At 41.6% G+C, this 25,616-nt stretch overlaps 1 protein-coding gene across 12 annotated transcripts in view; it reads right to left on the bottom strand.

Annotated features, from left to right (window-relative positions):
- Window positions 1-3,326: 3,326 nt before the first annotated feature.
- Window positions 3,327-25,616, bottom strand: part of ptprub (protein tyrosine phosphatase receptor type Ub) — a 350,658-nt gene continuing 328,368 nt past the window's right edge. For all 12 annotated transcript variants that reach the window (XM_031793010.1, XM_031793031.1, XM_031792998.1 and 9 more), the window contains 5 exons: window positions 19,913-20,227; window positions 16,440-16,565; window positions 14,990-15,147; window positions 5,974-6,109; window positions 3,327-3,572 (listed from right to left, as the gene is read on the bottom strand). In XM_031793010.1, coding sequence (XP_031648870.1) covers window positions 3,504-3,572; window positions 5,974-6,109; window positions 14,990-15,147; window positions 16,440-16,565; window positions 19,913-20,227 — 804 coding nt within the window. In that variant the 3' untranslated portion in view covers window positions 3,327-3,503. The remainder of the gene's footprint in view (window positions 3,573-5,973; window positions 6,110-14,989; window positions 15,148-16,439; window positions 16,566-19,912; window positions 20,228-25,616) is intronic.

Raw genomic sequence — 25,616 nt, 5'->3', positions numbered from 1 at the left:
CAAACCTCAAGTAAGTGTCCAGGCACTTTCTTTTGTACTCCAGGGATTCCAAAGACGAGCAATGTTGCCTTTTGTACATGAAGTGCCCAACAGAACCCAGGAAGCACTGCACTAGCAAACCTTAACATTTTTCTAATCCAGTTTTGCATGAAAAAGATGCATAACTGTCAGATTTTAAGACCCTGTTGGGGTCTGAAATACTGTCTCTTTCTCTACTTCCCTCCATCCTGGTGCTTTGACCAGACCGTGGATTTAAGAACCAGCAGGGACTGGGTCTGTCTTAGCTGCTGTGGTTGGGGTGAATACCACTCATTGTAAGGTCCCAGGAACTCCTGGTCAATAAGAGTGACATTTGCACCACCATTACAGCACAGTAAGACCCCGAAATCATCTGCAGAAAAATCAAACTGCTTATGTTCTCACTTATTGGGCATTAGTAGAGACTGCAATACTGGTTTACTGACCCTTGATTTAGCCACCAAATGTTATATTTAAAATCCCAAAGGAGATTTGCTTCATGTTAGTGTTCTATGGGTTATGGGCACTTTTCATTTAATTTGGGATCAGGGTCTCAGGACAGATCATATAATAGGCTACACATTCCAACATGCATATACGAGCTGTGTATTTTCATACAGACAGGGTCTAATGGGTTAGCTACACCAGTCTATATTGTGGAACAAGGTCCATATTGGGGAAAACCAGGTAGTTTATATAATTATAACTACTGAGCATGGTGTGAACATCAATGGAGTCCCCAGCACAGTAAAACATATTGGACAAATTAGATGTGTGGCATACACCGTACAGTACTTATCGACTTGACTAACATGGTAGATAAATGCACTATGGTACACAAAAAGTAAGAGCACATTTATGAAGCTTGGTCCAATTTAGATTTAAATGTATTTGAGTATCTCTTCAATTGTATTCCCTTTAGGGATTCCTATCTGGGAGTCAAACCACATCAAATGATAGAGAACATATATGTCCTACAAGGACTGCCCATATAGACAAGTGGTCACAGAAAAAGTGGCAGTTGTAACTCTTTACATGTCTTATACATCTTTCTCTAATGACTCGGCCTCTTAAATCTATCTGTACAACTGCACTGCTTTCAAGACCACTGCATAAGGGGATCATCATATTGTACACCTACACATTTAGAACAGTGGCTTTACCAATACAGTGGCTTTGGAAAGTATTTAGACCCCCTGACTTTGTCCATATTTTGTTACAGCCTTATTCTAAAAGGGATTCATTTGTTTTTTTCCCCCTCTCCAATCTAAACACAATACACCATAATGACAAAGCAAAAACAGGTTTTAGACATTTTTGTAAATTGATTACAAATAAAACACTGAAATATTACATTTACATAAGTATTCAGACCCTTTACTCAGTACTTTGTTGAAGCACCTTTTGCAGTGATTACAGCCTTGAGTCTTCTTATGTATGAAGCTAAAAGCTAGGCACACCTGTATTTGGGGAGTTTCTACCATTCAACTCTGCAGAGCCTCTCAAGCTCTGTCAGAGCTGCAGAGCTATTTTCAGGTGTCTCCAGAAATGTCAGATCGGGTTCAAGTCAGGGCTCTGGCTGGGCCACTCAAGAACATCAAGAGACTTGTCCCAGGAGCCACTCCTGCGCTGTCTTGGCTGTTTGGTTAGGGTCGTTGTCCTGATGGAAGCTAAACCTTCACCCCAGTCTGAGGTGAACGCTCTGGAGCAGGATTTCATCAAGAATCTCTGTACTTTGCTCCGTTAATCTTTCCCGCGATCCTGACTAGTGTCCCAGTACCTGCCACTGAAAAACATCCCCATAGCATTATGCTGCCACCACCATGCTTCACCGTAGGGATGGTGCCAGGTTACCCCCAGATGCTACGCTTCACATTCAGGTCAAAGAGTTCAATCTTGGTTTCATTAGACCAGAGAATCTTGTTTCTCAGGGCCTGAGAGTCTTTAGGTGCCTTTGACAAACTCCAAGCGGGCTGTCATGTGCCTTTTACTGAGGAGTGGCTTCCGTCTGGCCACTCTACCATAGATGCCCGATTGGTGGAAAGCTGCAGAGATGGATGTCCTTCTGGAAGGTTCTCCCATCTCCACAAAGGAACTCTGGAGCTCTGTCAGAGTGACCATTGGGTTCTTGGTCACCTCCCAGACAAAGGCCCTTCTCCCCAGTTTGGCCGGCCGGCCAGCCCTAGGAAAAGTCTTGATGGTTCCAAACTTCTTCCATTTAAGAATGATGACCTTCAATGCTGCATAAATGTTTTGTTACCCTTCCCCAGATCTGTGCCTCGACACAATCCTGTCTGCGAGCTATACTGACAAATCCTTCGATCTCATGGCTTGGTTTTTGCTCTGTAATGCACTGTCAACTGTTGGACCTTATATAGACAGGTGTGTGCCTTTCGAAATCATGTCTAATCAATTGAATTTACCACAGGTGGACTCCAATGAAGTTGTAGAAACATCCCAAGGATGTTAGCAAAGGGTCTGTAAATGAGGTATTTCCGTTTGGCAAAAATATTTTTTAAACTGTTTTTGCTTTGTCATTATGGGGTATTGTGTGTAGATTGATGAGGGGGAAAATTATGTAATCCATGTTAGAATAAGGCTGTAACAGAATAAATTGTGGAAAAAGTCAAGGGGTCTGAATACTTTCAGACTGCACTATATATGTATCAACATGAAGGAGTAGAACACGTGGAAGACAGGATTCAAGTCAGTCTGTGGGATTGGCACGATTAAATTAAGTGACAGGTTAGGCATCCCTTTTGATGGGAATTGGATCAGTCTTATGACATACCAGGATGGCCCTTTACAAAAAGCGTCAAACACATCAAATTGTACTTCATCCTCCTATGTCTCATCTATTTATCATAGCACTGCCATGTGTTACACAAAGCATTGTTGTTCATGTAGCCCATTGAAATCCTTCCATTGAGTTGTACTATATATTCCCCAGTGTTAGGGAACGGTAAGGCAGTTTGTGGTAGAGATATCTTGTATTCACCACAGTACACTGCAGTTGCTGTGGCTCTTGGAGAAACCTGGAACACTTTCATGCAGAGAGTCAAATTCTGTTTTTAGCAAGACAAACTGTCCAGGCCATTCATGTTTGAAGAAAATTATGAAAGGCAGGGCGACCTCTCCACAGGTACTTTGTACTCTCTCATGTTTCTCCATCATTGACGACAATAAAACATTTTGCACAAAAGAGTTCCAGTAGAGGCAAAGACCAAAAACGCACAAAAACGAAGCTGAAAGTATCAGAAATGAAAACAACAACAACGTCAACAATAAAATGAACAAAACCACAGCTATACATTTAAGGGTTAAAAGTGAGGAGCACTTACCCCTTTTTTATTTTTTCTATTGTTGTCCTTCACAACAGTTTAGGCCCATTAATCCAAACAGTAAAGTAAATGTTGAGGGGGTCACAGGGTATGTAACCCAGTCAGCGGTCACAGCCCACGAGATGCACCAGCTACAGAACATTGCTATCTCATGCTATCTTCTATGCAGTCCAAGTACTCCAGGATAAGGTCGTAGCAGAATCGGTACTGGTCCTGCAGAAAACACACATACATGCATTAGTTACATAAACCAGCAATGGTAGTGATATGTAGGGTTAGGCTCAAATCCATTTCAACTCCAACTCAGGAACTTAACAATTGAAAAAGCTTAAATAATGGTAACTTTTTATGTCTTGAATTGAAATTTAATTTAATCTTGGGCCCGATCCTGATGCCTTTCCCAACCACTTCGCAGTATTTGGTATTCGGACTTACCTTTTTCATTCAAGTAACGCGCTCTGCAGGTGTGGCTACCTTGCACACTGAATACATGTAATTCAATTGCTGAAAACCCTCCCATTTGCTGGCCAACAGACTTTCTCATCGAGTTTTCATTCAATAGGGCTTTCAGTACATTTACAGTATCTTAAATCATCCCGTTAAATATGGTGCTCCTTTTATGCGGAACAAAAAAATATATAAACGCAACATGCAACAATTTCAAAGATTTTACTGAGTTACAGGTCATAAGGAAATCGGTCAATTTAAATAAATTCCTGGGACCCTAATCTATGGATTTTACATGACTGGGCAGGGGCGCAGCCATGGATGGGCGTAGGCCCACCCACTTGGGAGCCAGGCCCACCCACTGGGGAGCCAGGCCCAGCCAATCAGAATACGTTTTTCCCCACAAAAGGGATTTATTACAGACAGAAATACTCCTCAGTTTCTGCAGCTTCCGGATGGCTGGTCTCAGACGATCCCACACATAAAGAAGCCGGATGTGCAGGTCCTGGGCTGCCGTGGTTACACATTGTCTGCTATTGTGAGGCAGTTGGACGTACTGCCAAATTCTCTAAAATGACGTTGGAGGCGGCTAATGGTACATTAACATTAAATTATCTGGCAACAGCTCTGGTGGACGTTCCTGCAGTCAGCATGCCAATTGCACTCTCCCTCAAAACTTGAGACATCTGTGTCATTGTGCTGTGTGACAAAACGGCACATTTTCGAGTGGCCTTTTATTGTCCCCAGCACAAGATGCACATTTGTAATGATTGTGCTGTTTAATCAGATTCTTGATATGCCACACCTTTAAGGTGGATGGATTATCTTGGCAAAAGAGAAATGCTCACTAACAGGAATGTAAACAAATTTGTGCACAACATTTTTGAGGAAAATTGAATTTATGCGTATGGTACATACACTTCACATGTTGCATTTAGATTTGTGTTCAGTATAGTTAGAATTTTGTAGACAGACTAGAATATATCGAAAAAACTGGTTCAGAATATGAGGGATCAATGAAAAAATGCCTTCTAAATATTTGCATATTCGTCTCCATTTCAGCACCAATTGGTAGATTTAAAAAAATACACTGATCTTGTAGATTATTTAGGTTTATTAAAGTATTTATGAATCATAAAACCAGGTTTGGAGAGCCTTTATGCACGAAAAAAAGAAAACAGTGGTTTGAGTCATTCTGAAAATTGCCACATTCAGTTCTTCAACCCATGGTAATGTTGCAAGATTAGTGTACATATAATTAAAATAGGGAGAATATCGTCTGTTGCCTGCATTAACCCTAGAACTGTGTGATAACAAGGCCAAGTATTGCGCCATGTGTCTGTCGGGTTCAAACTGCTTTGGCTTGGTCTGTGCTCTGCTTCATAATGATTTAATTAGCCGACATGTCTTTTTTTAATATTATCAACTGTTAGTAATGATCCTCAGCAACAACCGAACGGCCGTGAAGCATTTACAGAGGAAGTAAATGAAGGTAAACAAAACAATGTAATTAAATGTAATAATATAGGCTATATCAACTGTAGGGAAATAACAGTAAAGCAAATGAAATAACATTTTATTGGTCGCTGAATATGTGTTGTTTAAGGCCTACTGACAGTCGATACTGAAATTTAACATGAGACAGAGAAAGTCGGGGTAGCCTATAATTATGACATTCGAAAGTGCCCTGCAAAGTTAAAAGGCCATACATTCAATTTAAATTCTGCATAATGGCACAGCCTTTCATAAACTTTACCCTGGGAAAGTTGATATGTTGACATGCTTCAGTTTGCTGCCATATGACTGGTTTCACATTTGTATCCGGCGATCATAAGATAAAATAGATCTAAAATAAGTCTAATTTATATTTACAATCACCTTATCCAAACGGATTACTCATTTATCTAGCTCTTATCAAGTTGTGAATTAGAGTGCATGGAGAACGGTGTTATTTCCATCGGAAAATAATTAAGTAGTCGTTCCATTTACGTCGCGCTTAACCCAGGACGGAATTCCTCGCCCTCCCCCCTAATTGATTGAATACAAATATAATTGATAATACTGGATATAGTAATACAAATCAGATTAAACAAAGGCAGACACATTCATAGTCATCGCTAAAATACTGCAAAACTAAATTGCAGCCAGTCAGCTCCACTGCACCTACCAGTGACTCCACCATGTTGGGTTTGGAGTTGCGGAGCGTCTTGACGGAGTAGAAGATGTCCACCATGTTCTGGTACTGGATCATCTCCAGCAGGATGGTGCTGGCACAGAATGTCCCACTGCGCCCACCGCCGCTCCTATAAGACAGGGAAGAGTTGTTAGAAGGAGGAGTTGAAACACAACCTTCAGTGTAAAGATGCTAGGATTTTTGTATTCATTAGGATCTCCAATTAGCTGCTGCCCTACTCTTCCTGGGGTCCATACAGGAAACATAACAGATAAAATACATAAATATACATAAATATACATAGCAGCACTACATTTACATTACAATTTCTCCATTCAGCAGACACTCCCATCCAGAGTGGCCCATAGCTAGTGCATTCATCTTAAGATAGCCAGGCGAGAATCACATATCGCAGTCATATCCCAACCACGTATCACATACATAATACAATACAAAATGCATAAAAATGTCTGTGCTTCTTTTCACAATCCCAGTCATGCCGTAAGGTCTTTTCTCTTTTTTTTTCTCTTCTTAAATCTGGTTTTATTGCAAGTTTGAGTTACCTGGGGTGGCAGAGAGTTCCATTAATTTCATGCCTCTATTTAATACTGTGTGTTTCCCAGCCTCTATCCTGGACTGTGAAGAGACCTCTGGTTGCATGTCTTGTGTGATAACAATAAGTGTCCGAACTGTGTGCCAACTGCTTGAACAGACAGATCGCTACCTTCAACAGATCAACACCTCGCACAACAACCAATAGTGATGCAGTCAATTTCTCTTCAATTTTGAGCCAGGAGAGATTGACATGCATGTTATTGACATTCGCCCTCTGTGTACATCAAAGTGAAATGTTCCCATGTACTTCTTTGCCGCATCCGATCACACAATTGGACAGCAGTCCAGGTGCGACAAAAGTAGGGTCGGTAGGACCTGTCTGGTTGACTGAGATATCAAGAAAGCAGAGCAATTCCTTATCATGGACAGACCTCTTCCCATTTTAGAAACCATTGCTTCTATATGTTTTGACCATGATAGAAAGCTATCTAGGGTGACACCCAGCAGTTTAGTCTATTCAACTTGCTCAATAGCCACATTATTCAATAATAGATCCAAATGAGGTTTAGGGTTGAGCGAGTGATTTGTTCCAAAAATTATGCTGTGAGTTTTTGAGATATTTAGCACCAGGCTATTGCTAGTTACCCATTCTAAAACTGACTCGAGCGAAAAGTGTAATTGATGTACTTTACTGTTGCAGACAAAATGTCTTCAGAAAGTATTCAAACCCCATGGCTTTCTCTACATTTTGCTACTTTACAAACTTAATCTAAAATATATAAATACATAAAAATTAAAAGCAATCTACACACAATAACAAAGCGAAAACACGTGTTGTTAAAAAAATAACAGAAATACCTTATTTACATAAGTATTCAGAAATTGAGCTCAGGTGCATTCTGTGTCCATTGATCATCCTTGAGATGTTTCTACAACTTGATTGGAGTCCACCTGTCGTAAATTCAATTGCTTGGACATGATTTGGAAAGGCACACTCCTGTCTATATAAGGTCCCACAGTAATAAAACTAAACCAAGCCATAGAGCTCCAAGACATGATTGTGTCGAGGCACAGATCTGGGGAAGGGTACCAAAACATTTCTGCAGCATTGAAGATCCTCAAGAACACAGTGGCCTCTATTATCCTTAAATGGATGAAGTTTGGAAGACTCCCTGACCAAGAATATTACTGTAAATGAGATATGTTTAAATTAAGCTATAGTATAGAGTTAGCTTGCCTGATGAACCAAACCACTAATCTTTCCGATGATACCAATAGATTTCATCACTTTGCTACAGACAAATTGAATACGATCTTTCCAGGACAACTTTTCATCAATTAAAACTCTGGAACTGACTTGTTCCATTTCATTCCCACCAAATGGGATTCTGGCTAATATCTTATTCTTACTAGTGAATACAATAAAGTAGGATTTTTTAAACATTTAAATATAATTTGTTCAGAAAATTTGGCCATGCCTGAGTTGGCTTTATTAATAAGTGAATCAAAATTAGTGTGATAAAATCAAATTGGTATCGTCAGCAAAGAAAATGGGATGTACAGTAGAAGACACAGCAGCAAGGGCATTGATATAGATTAGGAATAACAAACCATGTGGCACACCACAGGATATCTTAGCCTTGGTAGATGCAGAGCTGTTTGCATAAACAGACTGTTCTCTATCAAAAACATAACTATATAGCCAATTATACGTATACTATATATAAAAGTATGTGGACACCACTTCAAATGAGTGGATTTGGCCATTTCAGCCCCACCCGCTGCTGACAGGTGTATAAAATCCATAGATTTTCCATAGCTCAGTGACTTTCAACGTAGCACCATCATAGGATGCCACCTTCCAAGAAGTCAGCTGCCCCGGTCAACTGTAAGTGTTGTTATTGTGAAGTGAAAACTTCTAGGAGTAACAACAGCTCAGCAGCAAAGTGTTAGTTCACAGAACGGGACCACGTAAAAATCGTCTGTCCTCAGTTGCAACACTCACTACCAAGTTCCAAACTGCCTCTGGAAGCAACGTCAGCACAATAACTGTTCGCTTATGAAATGGCTTTCCATGGCCAAGCAGCCGCACACAGTACGGTGAAGGGAAATCGCTATAGCATACAATGACATTATAGACGATTTTGTGCTTACAACTTTGTTGAAACAGTTTGGGGAAGGCCCCCATGCCCCCATGCACAAAGCGAGGTCCATAGAGAAATGGTAATGTCGAGATTGGTGTGGAAGAACTTGACTGGCCTGCACAGAGCCCTGACCTCAACCCCATCGAACACCTTTGTGATGAATTCGAATGCAGACTGCGAGCCAGGCTTCATCGCCTAACATAAGTTCCCGACCTCACTCATTCTGCTCAATGGAAGCAAGTCCCCGCAGCAATGTTCCAACATCTAATGGAAAGCCTTTACCAGAAGAGTCAAGGCTGTTATAACAAAGGTGGGGACCAACTCCATATTAATGCCCATGATTTTGGAATGAGATGTTCAACAAGCAGGTGTCCACACACTTTAGGTCATGTAGTGTATAATCATGAAAACCATGATAATGCAATTCAGAAAGTAGTACTTCATGATCAACCATGTCAAAAACTTATGATGAATCTAAAAAAAATACCAAGAGTGTATTCATTTCTGTTCCACACATGATTGTATCCACAAGATGCAAAATAGCCATTTCTGTGGAATAGTAAAAAAAAAAACATATTGCTGCTTATATAGAATACAGTGTTGACATTCTCTAATACACACATTTTTCTAGAATTTTAGAAAAACATGCCAGTACTTTATTTGATTCTGATTAGGACAGAGGAGCACCAGGTGTGTTCCGAGCTGCATTAATTTCCTCTCTTAGCCCTCCAAATGGCCTACTGACTCTACTATAAAAGCAGCAGCATTGATTCAAGGATTCGCATTTCAAAGTACTGCATTTCATACTGGAATAGGCTCACACGCATCCCCCCATTTAAGTTTCAAGTTTTAATTTCACGTGCACAAGTACAGTGAAATATTTTCTTGCAAGCGCTAAACCCAACAATACAGTAATCAATAACAATGCAATCCTAAAAATAAAAGGTAGAACAAAAACACGTGAAAAATAAGAAATAAGAAGAACACGAGAAAGTAAGCATACTATCTACAGGGTCAGTCAGTTCCAGTACCATATTAACAATGTGCAGGAATACTGGAGCGATAGAGGTAGATAGAGTGGGGCAAAAAAGTATTTAGTCAGCCACCAATTATCCAAGTTCTCCCACTTAAAAAGATGAGAGAGGCCTGTAATTTTCATCATAGGTACACTTCAACTATGACAGACAAAATGAGATTTTTTTTCTCCTGAAAATCACATTGTAGGATTTTTAATGAATTTATTTGCAAATTATGGTGGAAAATAAGTATTTGGTCACCTACAAACAAGCAAGATTTCTGGCTCTCACAGACCTGTAACTTCTTCTTTTAGAGGTTCCTCTGTCCTCCACTCTTACCTGCATTAATGGCACCTGTTTGAACTTGTTATCAGTATAAAAGACACCTGTCCACAACCTCAAACAGTCACACTCCAAACTCCACTATGGCCAAGACCAAAGAGCTGTCAAAGGACACCAGAAACAAAATTGTAGACCTGCACCAGGCTGGAAAGACTGAATCTGCAATAGGTAAGCAGCTTGGTTTGAAGAAATCAAATGTGGAAGCAATTATTAGGAAATGGAAGACATACAAGACCACTGATAAACTCCCTCGATCTGGGGCTCCACGCAAGATCTCACCCCGTGGAGTCAAAATGATCACAAGAACGATGAGCAAAAATCCCAGAACCACACGGGGGACCTAGTGAATGACCTGCAGAGAGTTGGGACCAAAGTAACAAAGCCTACCATCAGTAACACACTACGCCGCCAGGGACTCAAATCCTGCAGTGCCAGACGTGTCCCCCTGCTTAAGCCAGTACATGTCCAGGCCCATCTAAAGTTTGCTAGAGAGCATTTGGATGATCCAGAAGAAGATTGGGAGAATGTCATATGGTCAGATGAAACCAAAATATAACTTTTTGGTAAAAACTCAACTCGTCGTGTTTGGAAGACAAAGAATGCTGAGTTGTATCCAAAGAACACCATATCTACTGTGAAGCATGGGGGTGGAAACATCATGCTTTGGGGCTGTTTTTCTGCAAAGGGACCAGGACGACTGATCCGTGTATAGGAAAGAATGAATGGGGCCATGTATCGTGAGATTTTGAGTGAAAACCTCCTTCCATCAGCAAGGGCATTGAAGATGAAACGTGGCTGGGTCTTTCAGCATGACAATGATCCCAAACACACCGCCCGGGCAACGAAGGAGTGGCTTTGTAAGAAGCATATCAAGGTCCTGGAGTGGCCTAGCCAGTCTCCAGATCTCAACCCCATAGAAAATCTTTGGAGGGAGTTGAAAGTCCGTGTAGACCAGCAACAGCCACAAAACATCACTGCTCTAGAGGAGATATGCATGGAGGAATGGGCCAAAATACCAGCAACAGTGTGTGAAAACCTTGTGAAGACTTACAGAAAACATTTGACCTCTGTCATTGCCAACAAAGGGTATATAACAAAGTATTGAGATAAACTTTTGTTATTGACCAAATACTTATTTTCCACCATAATTTGCAAATAAATTCATTAAACATCCTACAATGTGATTTTCTGGATTTTTTCCCTCATTTTGTCTGTCTTAGTTGAAGTGTACCTATGATGAAAATTACAGGCCTCTCATATTTTTCAGTGGGAGAACTTGCACTATTGGTGGCTGACTAAATACTTTTTTGCCCCACTGTATGTCACTTTAGGGGTAAGATGACTAGCCATCAGGATATATGATAAACAGAGTTGCATGTGCATATTATGTGTGTGTGAGCAAATGATGAAGTGAGTGTTTGTACGTGTTTTGAAGTGTCGGTGTGCATGAGTGTGTAAGGCCCTGTGAGTGTGCAGTGCAAAAATAAAATAAAAGGGTCAATTCAGATAATCCATGTAGCCATTTTGTTAGCTCTTTAGTTACCTATTTAGCAGTCTAATGGCTTGGGGATAGAAGCTGTTCAGGAGTCTGTTGGTATCAGACTTGATGCACCGGTACCACGTACAGAAGCAGAGAGAACAGTCTCTATGGCTTGGGTGGCTGGAGTCTTTAACGATTCTCTGGGTCTTCCTTTCACGCTGCATGATATAGAGGTCCTGGATGGCAGGGAGCTCTCTCCCCGCGATGTACTGGGCTGTCCACCATGCGATTTAGGGTGGTGCTATTGCCATGCCAAGCAGTAATCAGCCAGTCAAGATGCTCTCAATGGTACAGCTGTATAACTTTTTGAGGATTTAACAGCCCATGTTAAACATTTCAACCTCCTGAGGTGACTGTGAGAGTGTGTGTGGACCATTTTAAGTCACACCGAGGAACTTGAAGCTCTCAACCCGCTCCACTGCAGCTTCCAGCGGTGGTCAAGTACTTCAGCACCGTTTCGCACTGCTCTGAGACAAGCATGGGGACTGATCTAATAAACAAATGACATTTTTATGTTCACTGAATCTCCGTTTGGGTATTGGTTAGACTAAAATTAGGGTGTGGAAATGTTATGCTCTTAGTACTGTAGCCTACTCCCGACCGTCACGTTGTACAGCGCTATATTTTTCATTTCATCCTAACAGAAACCCTGAGGGTTTTGTTTTTCTTGGATTAGAAACACCATAATATTAATCAAATTAATTAAGCTAAATCCCTTAAAATCAATCCCATATACTATGTTCTTACAAAAAAAGGTTTTAAATTCTTTAGTACAGCCAATATTGAAGGCTATCAAATGCTTCTCCAAGTGGTTTCTCTGGTGGTTAAACTAGCACTAACTTGCATTAATGGTAACAATGGCTGACAATTAAATAAAGTGCCATAGAATTCTGCGGCAGACCGCAATGTGTGCTGCAGTATGATGCAACTTTTAAAGGAAGAAGGAGCGGCAGGTGTGTTAGTGGTTAGAGTGTTGGGCCAGAATCCCCGAGCTAACAAGGTCTGTCGTTCTGCCTCTGAACAAGGCAGTTTACCCACTGTTCCCTGGTAGGCCGTCATTGTAAATAAGATTTGTTCTTAACTGACTTGCCTAGTTAAATAAAGGTTACACAACCACTGTACTTCCAGACACAAATGAGAGAACAGCTCACTCTGACCATTTTACTCGCCCTAGCAGAGCTGGTTTAAATGTTTTTTTTCTTATCCAGAGGGTTGGTGACTGCAACTGTGCTGCTGGTAACAATTTACGCTTTTTTGCCAACGTTTACTGACCATATTCAACGGGTGTTGAGCGTTCATAAATTTGTCAGTTATTCTGTGCTCTGGCACACTCAGACGAGAGTGCTCTGAAATCGGAGTAGATAGCCAGAGGGAATTTAACAGCTATGTCAAACAACAGTTGTCGCAGTGACATCATTAACATTCTATTGAAATGGATACTTGCATAGTGGAGCCGATTGTTATGACATGTAGCTAGCTAGCTAATCACTGAACCATAATCCCAACTCATGACCTTTACTAAACCTCTTGTATGATCACATACACTTTTTTTTGGTCCAGTCTTTGGAACTTTGTTTTTCCCTAGATATGGATATACTGTATTATGATCACTACATCGGATGGGTTTGGATACTGCTTAAGAGCAGATTTCTGCAGCATTAGTAAAGATGTGGTCAATACAAGTGTATGATTTAGTTCCTGTTCTGTTTGTAAATACCCTGGTAGGTTGACTGATAACATGAACCAGTTTGCAGACACTGGTTACAGTTTGAAGCTTTTTCTTGAGTTTGATGAAAGCCAGTCAATATTTAAGTCACCCAGAACATACCCCCATTGATGTCACCTACATTATCAAGCATTTCACACATATCATCCAGATACTGACTGTTAGCACTTGGTGGTCTATAGAAACTTCTCACAAGAATAGGCTTTAGGTGAGGCAGGTGAACATTTAGCCATATTACTTCAACATCATTTGACATGAGATCCTCTAAGCATTACAGGAATATGACTCTGAATATAAACAGCAATACCTCCTCCGTTGGCATTCCTGACTCTTCTGTAGATGTTATAACCATATATTGCTACAACTGTACAGCTGATAGTGCAGGGTGAACTACTCACAGTGGGCTTCTTACTAGGGCAAAACGTCTCAGTGCTAACAGTATAACTTAGGTTCATAGGCACATTGCTTACTGCTGAGAATAGCTGTTATTTTGACAGAGGCATTTAGATGAACATAAATTAGGTTACTTACATTATGAATGTGAACACCTCTGGGAAAATGTACATTTGCAGTAGCACTACAACAGCTCAGCAACAAAATGATAGGGATTATCTGAGCAGTCACTGATAAGTCATTGTCTCGACGCGGCCTTGAAATGCGAGGACAGGGTCCAGTAAGCTTGTTGTGTGTGGCATTTTGTGGCGCTAGACGGTCTGGGTTATCATCATAAGCTAAAGGAACATTTATAAACAAAGGAAGCGAGGCCGCATTCTCATTCCTGACATGCACCCTGGGAAGTCAGGCGCCCAGTCGCCACGGCAGCCAATATGGGCAATATTAAGGTAATCAATCGGCGTCAGCAGTTTGGCAGCCTGGAATTTACTATCGTGAGAGCCGGCAGATTCTGTATTAAGCCATAATTGATTTCATCGCCATAATCTCTTTCCCGGTTGCAGTGGGTAATGCTGTGTGACAGCACTGAGTGATGTGTTTTTGGACTGTGGTGGTGGAGGCGCACGTGTCATGGTTCAGCAATGTGCATAAGGCTCCATATTCAGTCAGGTCCTGAGGAGAGTACAGTGCAATGCAGCCAAGAAGCCATGTGGCGTCATGCTTACTGCTCAAACCACCTCTTACACTGATTGGTGTATGTCCTGAGGGTTGGTCTGTAGTTGTTGGTCTGTAGTTGTTGATTGGGCAGGTGCGTTCCTGAAGGCTGGTACCTGATTGGCTTTGAGCATTATGAACTGGTGTTTATCAAGAGGTAACGCCTACTTCATTGTCTGTGATTGGGTGTTTAGCTATGTTGATGGCTGGTGTTTGATTAGGTGAAGGCCAAGCTGACCTCCAGTCTGATGAACTATGCTTGGAGTACTGCTGTTGTGTGTGTATGTTTGTGTATTTTTTACCTTTATTTAACTAGGCAAGTCAGTTAAGAACAAATTCTTATTTACAATGGCGGCTTACCAGGGAACAGTGGGTTTACTGCCTTGCTCAGGGGCAGAATGACAGATTTTTACCTTGTCATTTCGGGGATTCTATCCAGGAACCTTTCGGTTACTAGCCCAATGCTCTAACCAATAGGCTACCTGTGCATGTCTGTGTCTGTGTGTGTGCTTGTGTGTCAGTGATTGCGTTCGTGGATGTGTTTCACTTGTGTGTGTGTCAGATTGTCAGGAAAACTCACAGGCAGTGGACAACGGTGCGGCCATCTCCACACTCCCTCTGCCACTTGTGCACATGAGCCAGCAGGCTGAGGAAGGCCTTCTTGGAGTCGGGCACGTCTCGGTAGGCTGACCAGCGCAGGAACTGGAACTGACACACCACCAGCTGGCCCTCCTGGAGCTAAGGACAGAAAGAAAACATGAAGCTCATGAGACCTGAATGTGTGTGTATGTGCATGAGCTCCTGCCTGCGTGTTGCTAGTTCATGTGTGTCAATAAGTGTGTGTGAGATTGATAGTCTGCTGGTGAGACTGAGACCTGGGATGGGAAAGGGAGATGTCCCTGTGTGCTCCGAGCTATAGCCCATACTAGCACCTGAATTAATATCACTGCTGCTGCAGGGGCACACGTGACAGATATAACAGCCTCCAGCCTTACACGTAAGGAACTAGGGATGCACTGTAAGTCATGCAGATTGGACTAACGCAAACAAATAGGATGCAAGGAGAAGTTACAATCATGGAAGTGGGATTTTCAGATTCTCTATGGACCTATTTCTCTCTCACACACAAACACATGCACACAACCTCGTTTCAGACAAACACATCATTTCCCCACACTATGATATCTGTGGGTTGCCTTGTTCCGGGTTGTGTGAGGTGCTGTTTGACAGTGCAGTGTGGAGGAGAGAGGTAGTGTAGGTGAGGAGGGATGACAGGAGGGGTAGATTGGGGAAAGGAGGATGCCACTCTGAGGGTGGTTATGGGCACCTCCTGTCACACAGCCTACCAGCAGGGACAGGCCTTGCATGGAAGTGCCAATCTGGTTGACAGTGATGCAACACACCTACTCATTTACACACCCACACACAGTATTGTACACACACTTTGTTCTTTCTACCGTTCTGACAGACAGACAAAGATAATTAAGACACACATGAAGGCAAGTACGCATACGCACAAGCAAGCACATGCATGCACATGCACACGCACACCAAACAAAGTCTCTATTATTCTTCACAGAGGTAGGGAGGGAACATTGCTGGGCATCTTCCTTTTCTTCCTGCCGGCATACTAAGGGGGACTTTGACAACACCAGTACTCCCTGTACTTTGACAACAGAGCTGTAATCTTCTTCAGTTGGGATTGACATGTAGCCTATTTCATGAGTTCTGCCTGATTCTCTACGTCAGGTATTTGATTTAAATGTGTGACATGCTTTATGACCAAATAAAAAGGGGGAGAGAATATAGATTAGAGCCATTTAGAATATCACACATTGTGGATGTGACATGCATTACGCTCAAAGTCCCCCTTAGTAACCCAGCAGAATGAAAAGGAAGATGCCCATCAATGTAATGACAAGCAGGAAATTGAAAAAGGGAGATGGTTGTTTAATAATGTTGAAAGCATCTCCTCTGTGTGTGTGCGTGTGTGTTCATGCAGGTGTGTATAAATGCTCTTAGTGACTGACTCTTGTCACGTTTTTGACACGGAACAGACGAGTGATGACGTCGTCGTCAGCTGACGTGGACAGGAATTCAACCTCCATTGGCCCATACTGCTGTAGACCAGGCTCTGGCCAGTACTGGACACAGGGCTAGAGAGAGAGAGGGGAAAGAGAGAGACAGAGGGGGAGGGTAGAGTGAAAAAAGGAGGAGAAAATAGTTAATTTGGCATCTTTGCGACCTATGTCCACTGTCAAGATTCCAAAAAGGGAAATATCAGTCCAATAAATTCACCCCCAAAACCACTCTGTTACGACTCCAAAAGTGTTCCAACAGCATGTGATTGGAACTGGTAACAAAAGCAGACCTTTCTGAGAGGAAGGGCTCTCATATATACACACACACATACATATACACATACAGTGCCTTGCGAAAGTATTCGGCCCCTTGAACTTTGCGACCTTTTGCCACATTTCAGGCTTCAAACATTAAGATATAAAACTGTATTTTTTTGTGAAGAATCAACAACAAGTGGGACACAATCATGAAGTGGAACGACATTTATTGGATATTTCAAACTTTTTTAACTTATCAAAAACTGAAAAATTGGGCGTGCAAAATTATTCAGCCCCTTTACTTTCAGTGCAGCAAACTCTCTCCAGAAGTTCAGTGAGGATCTCTGAATGATCCAATGTTGACCTAAATGACTAATGATGATAAATACAATCCACCTGTGTGTAATCAAGTCTCCGTATAAATGCACCTGCACTGTGATAGTCTCAGAGGTCCGTTAAAAGTGCAGAGAGCATCATGAAGAACAAGGAACCCACCAGGCAGGTCCGAGATACTGTTGTGAAGAAGTTTAAAGCCGGATTTGGATACAAAAAGATTTCCCAAGCTTTAAACATCCCAAGGAGCACTGTGCAAGCGATAATATTGAAATGGAAGGAGTATCAGACCACTGCAAATCTACCAAGACCTGGCCGTCCCTCTAAACTTTCAGCTCATACAAGGAGAAGACTGATCAGAGATGCAGCCAAGAGGCCCATGATCACTCTGAACTGCAGAGATCTACAGCTGAGGTGGGAGACTCTGTCCATAGGACAACAATCAGTCGTATATTGCACAAATCTGGCCTTTATGGAAGAGTGGCAAGAAGAAAGCCATTTCTTAAAGATATCCATAAAAAGTGTTGTTTAAAGTTTGCCACAAGCCACCTGGGAGACACACCAAACATGTGGAAGAAGGTGCTCTGGTCAGATGAAACCAAAATTGAACTTTTTGGCAACAATGCAAAACGTTATGTTTGGCGTAAAAGCAACACAGCTCATCACCCCGCATACACCATCCCCACTGTCAAACATGGTGGTGGCAGCATCATGGTTTGGGCCTGCTTTTCTTCAGCAGGGACAGGGAAGATGGTTAAAATTGATGGGAAGATGGATGGAGCCAAATACAGGACCATTCTGGAAGAAAACCTGTTGGAGTCTGCAAAAGACCTGAGACTGGGACGGAGATTTGTCTTCCAACAAGACAATGATCCAAAACATAAAGCAAAATCTACAATGGAATGGTTCAAAAATAAACATATCCAGGTATTAGAATGGCCAAGTCAAAGTCCAGACCTGAATCCAATCGAGAATCTGTGGAAAGAACTGAAAACTGCTGTTCACAAATGCTCTCCATCCAACCTCACTGAGCTTGAGCTGTTTTGCAAGGAGGAATGGGAAAAAATTTCAGTCTCTCGATGTGCAAAACTGATAGAGACATACCCCAAGCGACTTACAGCTGTAATCGCAGCAAAAGGTGGCGCTACAAAGTATTAACTTTTAAGGGGGCTGAATAATTTTGCACGCCCAATTTTTCAGTTTTTGATTTGTTAAAAAAGTTTGAAATATCCAATAAATGTCGTTCCACTTCATGATTGTGTCCCACTTGTTGTTGATTCTTCACAAAAAAATACAGTTTTATATCTTTATGTTTGAAGCCTGAAATGTGGCAAAAGGTCGCAAAGTTCAAAGGGGCCGAATACTTTCACAAGGCACTGTACCTCTTGGTAATGTAATTTGGAAACAAAGCTATAAGGATGATACATAGTTGTACATTTCGATGAAACATGGTGAAGTCCCAAAATTGCCCTCTCTGGAAGCCTGTGTTTCAGACATAAGGAAGTGGATGGCAGCACATTTTTTACTTTTAAACTCGGACATAACAGAGATGCTTGTTCTAGGTCCCAAGAAACAAAGATATCTTCTGTTGGATCTGATAATTAATCTTGATGGACCTCGGCGTTACTCTGGACCCTGATCTCTCTTTTGACGAACACTACAAAGTATTAACTTAAGGGGGCTGAATAATTTTGCACGCCCAATTTTTCAGTTTTTGATTTGTTAAAAAAGTTTGAAATATCCAATAAATGTCGTTCCACTTCATGATTGTGTCCCACTTGTTGTTGATTCTTCACAAAAAAATACAGTTTTATATCTTTATGTTTGAAGCCTGAAATGTGGCAAAAGGTCGCAAAGTTCAAGGGGGCCGAATACTTTCGCAAGGCACTGTATGTATATATACACATACACACACACACACACACACACACACACACACACACACACACACACACATATATATATATACATACACACACACATATATATATATATACATACACACACACATATATATATACATACACACACACATATATATATATATATACATACACACACACATATATATATATACATACACACACACATATATACATATATATACACACACACACACACACACACACACACACACACACACACACACACACACACACACACACACACACACACACACACACACACACACACACACACACACACACACACACACACATATATATATATAGAGAGAGAGAGAATGTGTGTGAGAGTGAGACAGAGGTGGGCCGGTATTAAGGAGATGAGACAGGAGCAGAGGGGGATGTGGGGGTGTGACGAGTGTCTTGTAATTCATTAAGAGACAGTCAGGCAGACACTGAGATACCTACAAATAGAAACCTTGAGTTATAGCTTAGGGGTAGGACTAAAAGTGATATAGCTGATTCTCTAGAGATCTAAATGAAGCGAGGAGTGTTACTGACTCCACAATATCAATGTGGTCAGACATCATTGAGGCACAATGTGGTGTGAAAAAACAAATCCAAAAGCACACACACTCATACAACTACATGATGGCAGCGCAGCATGACTCTGACTGGCTAAGTCTTCTGCTATCAGAACTATGGACACAGGAGAGAGAGTTGAGCTAAGATACAGCATCCCAGACACTGCCAGTAGAATCAGAACTAGATTCAGACTAAGATCTGCAGCACTTCTCACTGTGAAAAGCGAAATGCGGATTCACATATAGAACACTGTCCCTTCCTAATAAACAGCATTCATTAACCTATATGTTACATGCAAACAGTATACCTTAATATACATAAATACAAATAAATATAGCTCACCCAGGCAGAGTTGGACTGGTTGAGCTGGTTGAGCATGACCACCGAGGTGCAGCCGTAGTCGAACACCAACCTCCAGAAGTCGGCGGTGGTGCCAGGGAGAGGGTGAGGGGTGACGATGAAGGCGGCGGGCTGGTGGAAGCTGTCAGTGAGTGCCGCGTTGATGTAGTTGTTGCTCTCGCCCTCAGTGGTGATCAGGAATGCCAGGGCACGGTCGGGCGGCAGCACGTCCATGCTGCGGTTCTTCTCCCGGTTCCTGGGGAGCAGGGCGATGCTGCACTCCTCCACGTCCAGGTGAGGGGTGACCGAGTTCAACGTCTGGAGGAGGAAGGGGAGGTGGAAAGGGAGGGAAGATGGAGGGGAGGAAGAAAAGAGGGGTGGGAGGGATGGATATAAAGATTTAATGGAGGGAGAATTTATGAGATTGGTGAGGTGAGGAGAGGTGAGATGAGATGAAGTACCAGAAATAAAAATAGGTGATGAAGAAAAAAGAGGGAAAGGAGGGAATTGATGGAGGTGGACAGAGAGAAGGGGAGGAAGTGGGGGTGGAGAAACAGCGTGCAAATGGCAGATTGGCCACTCATTATTCTCTGTCAATACCCGTGACAGATTGGCCACTCATTATTCTCTGTCAATACCAGTTAGAAGCATCTTTAAATAGCTTAACATCACTCTGAAATAGTCATAGAGTTCAAAAACAAATTGGAAAAATTAGGCCAGCCTCATGCATAATGAACATAATGAACACAAATGTTATGAACCTTTGGGAAAACAAACGTAAAACTGAATATTTTGCACCTATTCCCTTTGAGGAACATTAACAAGCATTCCACTAATGACATAAAACAATATGAACATAATAGTTGGATCATTAATGCACTACAACAATAATAATCTAGGAAATGCTGATCTTAGTGATACTGGCTGGTATTCACTCTATCTGGGCTTTGTGATAGATACGGCATGAGCAAAATATAGGTAGAGGTTTTATTGAGGTTGCACTTGGCATACATTGCATGGATCCTTTCAGAAGGAATGTCAGTTGGGTGAATTACAGGATCAAAAGGGATTCACATGACCATCTAATTTAGGAAAGAACTAACAACCTGTAATCAAAGACCACATTTTCCCCCCCAGCCTAAGTAATAAATCGTCAAGTAATGAAAGTGGCATAATTGATATGGATTGTATAAGGAAAAACACAGTAAACAGTTAAAGTGTGCCAGGTGTGAGGGCCATCACCAATGCAGAGGACTGGGTGATCTCGCATTCCCGAGGCCGACGTGAGTAAGGTATTTAATCATGTAAACCCCCGCAAGGCCGCGGGGTCCGATGGTATTCCAGGACGCGTACTCAGAGCTGGCAGGCATATTCACGGTCATTTGTTCTAGTCTGTAATCCACATGTTTTAATGACCATCGTCATTCCTGTTCCCAAGAACTCTATGGCTTCATGCAACAATGACTACTGCCCTGTGTCATGTAAAAATTTCTCCCAGCGTGAAAATGTTCCCAGCTCAATTATTGCACATGCATCTCTAGGTGGATGGCTGAGCTCCTGCGGATGTTTCTCTCACACCCTCCCTTGAAAAGCTGTTCTGTGGGCACACACATTTGCTTTACACATCTGCCAATCAATGGTGGCCAGGAGTATTGACTCTCACCAATCAGAAGCTTGTTGAGGCATGAGGTCAGCATATAAATACCCGGACTCGTGCGTCGAAGTGCTGAGGGTTAATGTAAGGAGAGACTTTTTGCGAATGCAATGACTTGGGCGCTACGTTTTCGATTGACAGTGCATATATTTGTTAGTTAGCTAGTTATACAAAAAGTTAAAACTGCACACCTCTGAGAACAAGCCATCTCGACCAGTTTACAGCTAATTATGCTAGTTAGCTAGATAAATCCAGGGCGAAGGGATGTGAGAGAAACAAGCTCAGCCATCACTCATGCAATTATTGACTGGGAACATGTTGTGAAAATGTTTACAACATGACATCACAATCAGAACGATTTGGAACTATTTCAAGCTGGGAAGATATTTACATGACACCCTGTAGCACTCATCTGTACAGATGTCATCTGATTACAGATGCCGTTCTGATTGTGATGTCATGCTTGTATGCATGTATGCATGTATGTATGTACAGTGCCTTGCGAAAGTATTCGGCCCCCTTGAACTTTCAAGGGGGCCGAATACTTTCGCAAGGCACTGTATATGTATATATATGCATATGTATATATACATATATATATATATATATATACATATATATATATATATATATACATATATATATATATATATATATATACATATATATATATATATATATATATATATATATATTTGTAATAATGACAATTACAACAATACTGAATAAACAATGAACACTTTGATTTTAACTTAATATAATACATCAAAATCAATTTAGTCTCCAATAAATAATGAAACATGTTCAATTTGGTTTAAATAATGCCAAAACAAAGTGTTGGAGAAGAAAGTAAAAGTGCCATGTAAAAGTTCCTTGCTCAGAACATGAGAACATATGAAAGCTGGTGGTTCCTTTTAACACGAGTCTTCAATATTCCCAGGTAAGAAGTTTTAGGTTGTAGTTATTTATTATAGGACTATTTCTCGCTATACCATTTGTATTTCATATACCTTTGACTATTGGATGTTCTAATAGGTACTTTAGTATTGACAGCCTAATCTCGGGAGTTGATAGGCTTGAAGTCATAAACAGCGCAATGCTTGAAGCATTGCGAAGAGCTGCTGGGAAATGCAGTAAAGTGCTGTTTGAATGAATGCTTACGAGCCTGCTGCTGCCTACCACTGCTCAGTCAGACTGCTCTATCAAATAATAGACTTAATTGTAATATAATAACACAGAAATACGAGCCTTAGGTCATTAATATGGTCAAATCCGGAAACTATCATTTCGAAAACAAAACGTTTATTCTTTCAGTGAAATATGAAACCGTTCCGTATTTTATTTAACGGGTGGCATCAATAAGTCTAAATATTGCTGTTACATTGCACAATGTTATGTCATAATTACGTAAAATTCTGGCAAATTAGTTCGCAACGAGCCAGGGGGCCAAAACTGTTGCATATACTCTGACTCTGCGTGCAATGAATGCGAGAGAAGTAACAATTTCCCTAGTTTAATATAGCCTGCTAACATGAATTTCTTTTAAATCCTATGCCGGTAAAAAAATATATACTTCTGTGTATTGATTTTAAGAAAGGCATTGACGTTTGTGGTTAGGTACATTTATGCAATGATTGTGCTTTTTTCGCAAATGCGATTTTGTGAAATCATCCCCCGTTTGTCGATGTTGGCTGTCTTTGTTAGGAAGAAATAGTCTTCACACAGTTCGCAATGAGCCAGGCAGCCCAAACTGTTCTGTTCCACAGAACGCAAGAGAAGTGACACAATTTCCCTCGTTAAAATAAATTAATGTTAGCAGGCAATATTAACTAAATATGCAGGTTTAAAAGTATATACTTGTGTATTGATTTTAAGAATGGCGTTGATGTTTATGGTTAGGTACACATTGGTGCAACAACAGTGTTTTTTTCGCCAATGAGCTTGTTAAATCACCCGTTTGGCGAAGTGGACTGTGATTCAATGATAATTTAACAGGCACCGCATTGATTATATGCAACGCAGGACAAGCTAGATAAACTAGTAATATCATCAACCATGTGTAGTTAACTAGTGATTATGTTAAGATTGATTGTTTTTAATAAGATATGTTTAATGCTAGCTAGCACCTTACCTTGGCTCCTTGCTGCACTCGCATAACAGGTAGTCAGCCTGCCACGCAGTCTCCTCATGGAGTGCAATATAATCGGACATGATCGGTGTCCAAAAATGCCGAATACCGATTGTTATGAAAACTTCAAATCGGCCCTAATTAATCGGCCATTCCGATTATTCGGTCGACCTCAATTTGAGAGGCTAGTTGTGGGCACACATCAACTCCATCATCGCAGACACCCTAAACCAACTCCAATTTGGATATCACCCCAACAGCTCTATAGACGACGCAATCTCAATTGCACTCCACACGGCCATCACCAACCCTAGATAAGAGGCACAGTATGTGAGTATGCTGTTCATTGACTACAGTGTTAAACATCATTGATCCCTTGAAGCTCGTCATCAAGCTTAGGACCCTGGGACTGAACACCTCTGTCCGCAACTAAATCCTTAATTTCCTGACGGGCTGACCGGAGGTGATGAGGGTAGGCAACATCACCTCTGCCCCACTGACCCACAGGGGTGTGTGCTTAGTCTCCTCCTGTACTCCCTGTTCACCCACGACTCAAACACCATCATCAAGTTGCTGATGACATGACGATGGTAGGCCTGATCACCGGCGACGATGAGAGAGCCTACAAGGAGGAGGACAGTGACCTGGCAGTGTGGTGCCGGAACAACAACCTCCCTCATCAGTAAGACCAAGGAGTTGATCCCTGACTATGGGGGGGGGTGGGGAAGCTGCAGTGGAGCGGGTCGAGAGCTTCAAGTTCCTTGGTGTGACTTAAAATGGTCCACACACTCTCACAGTCACCTCAGGAGGTTGAAAATGTTTAACATGGGCTGTCAAATCCTCAAAAAGTTATACAGCTGCACCATTGAGAGCATCTTGACTGGCTGATTACTGCTTGGTATGGCAATAGCACCACCCTAAATCGCATGGCGCTACAAAGGGTGGTGTGGACAGCCCAGTACAGGACCTCTATATCATGCAGCGTGAAAGGAAGGCCCAGAGAATCGTTAAAGACTCCAGCCACCCAAGCCATAGAGACTGTTCTCTCTGCTTCTGTACGTGTTACCGGTGCATCAAGTCTGATACCAACAGACTCCTGAACAGCTTCTATCCCCAAGCCATTAGACTGCTAAATAGGTAACTAAAGAGCTAACAAAATGGCTACATGGATTATCTGAATTGACCCTTTTATTTTATTTTTGCACTGCACACTCACAGGGCCTTACACACTCATGCACACCGACACTTCAAAACACGTACAAACACTCACTTCATCATTTGCTCACACACACATAATATGCACATGCAACTCTGTTTATCATATATCCTGATGGCTAGTCATCTTACCCCTAAAGTGACATATCTACCTCTATCACTCCAGTATTCCTGCACATTGTTAATATGGTACTGGAACTGACTGACCCTGTAGATAGTATGCTTACTTTCTTGTGTTCTTCCTATTTCTTAATTTCCATGTGATTTTGTTCTACCTTATGTTATTTTTAGGATTACATTGTTGTTGATGACTGTATTGTTGGGTTTAGCGCTTGCAAGAAAATATTTCACTATACTTGTGCACGTGAAAATTAAAACTTAAATGGGGGGATGCGTGTGGGCCTATTTCAGTATGAAATGCAGTACTTTGAAATGCGAAACCTTGAATCTATGCTGCTGCTCTTATAGTAGAGTCAGTAGACATTACCATTTGGAGGGCTAAGAAAGGAAATTAATGCATGTGGGAACACACCTGGTGCTCCTCTGTCCTAATCAGAATCAAATAAAGTGCTCTGAGACCATCACATTCCCAGCTTCCCACAAATTATGGGAGATTTGAATGACAATCATACACTTATAAAAGCCATTCGCAAACACATATGCATATGCACACACATGCAAGAAGACAGGCAGGCATGCATACATACGCT

This window comes from Oncorhynchus kisutch, linkage group LG2 (genome assembly GCF_002021735.2).
Source record: "Oncorhynchus kisutch isolate 150728-3 linkage group LG2, Okis_V2, whole genome shotgun sequence".
NCBI classification, from domain to species: Eukaryota; Metazoa; Chordata; class Actinopteri; order Salmoniformes; family Salmonidae; genus Oncorhynchus; species Oncorhynchus kisutch.
This window is presented reverse-complemented; position numbering and strand designations above follow the sequence as displayed.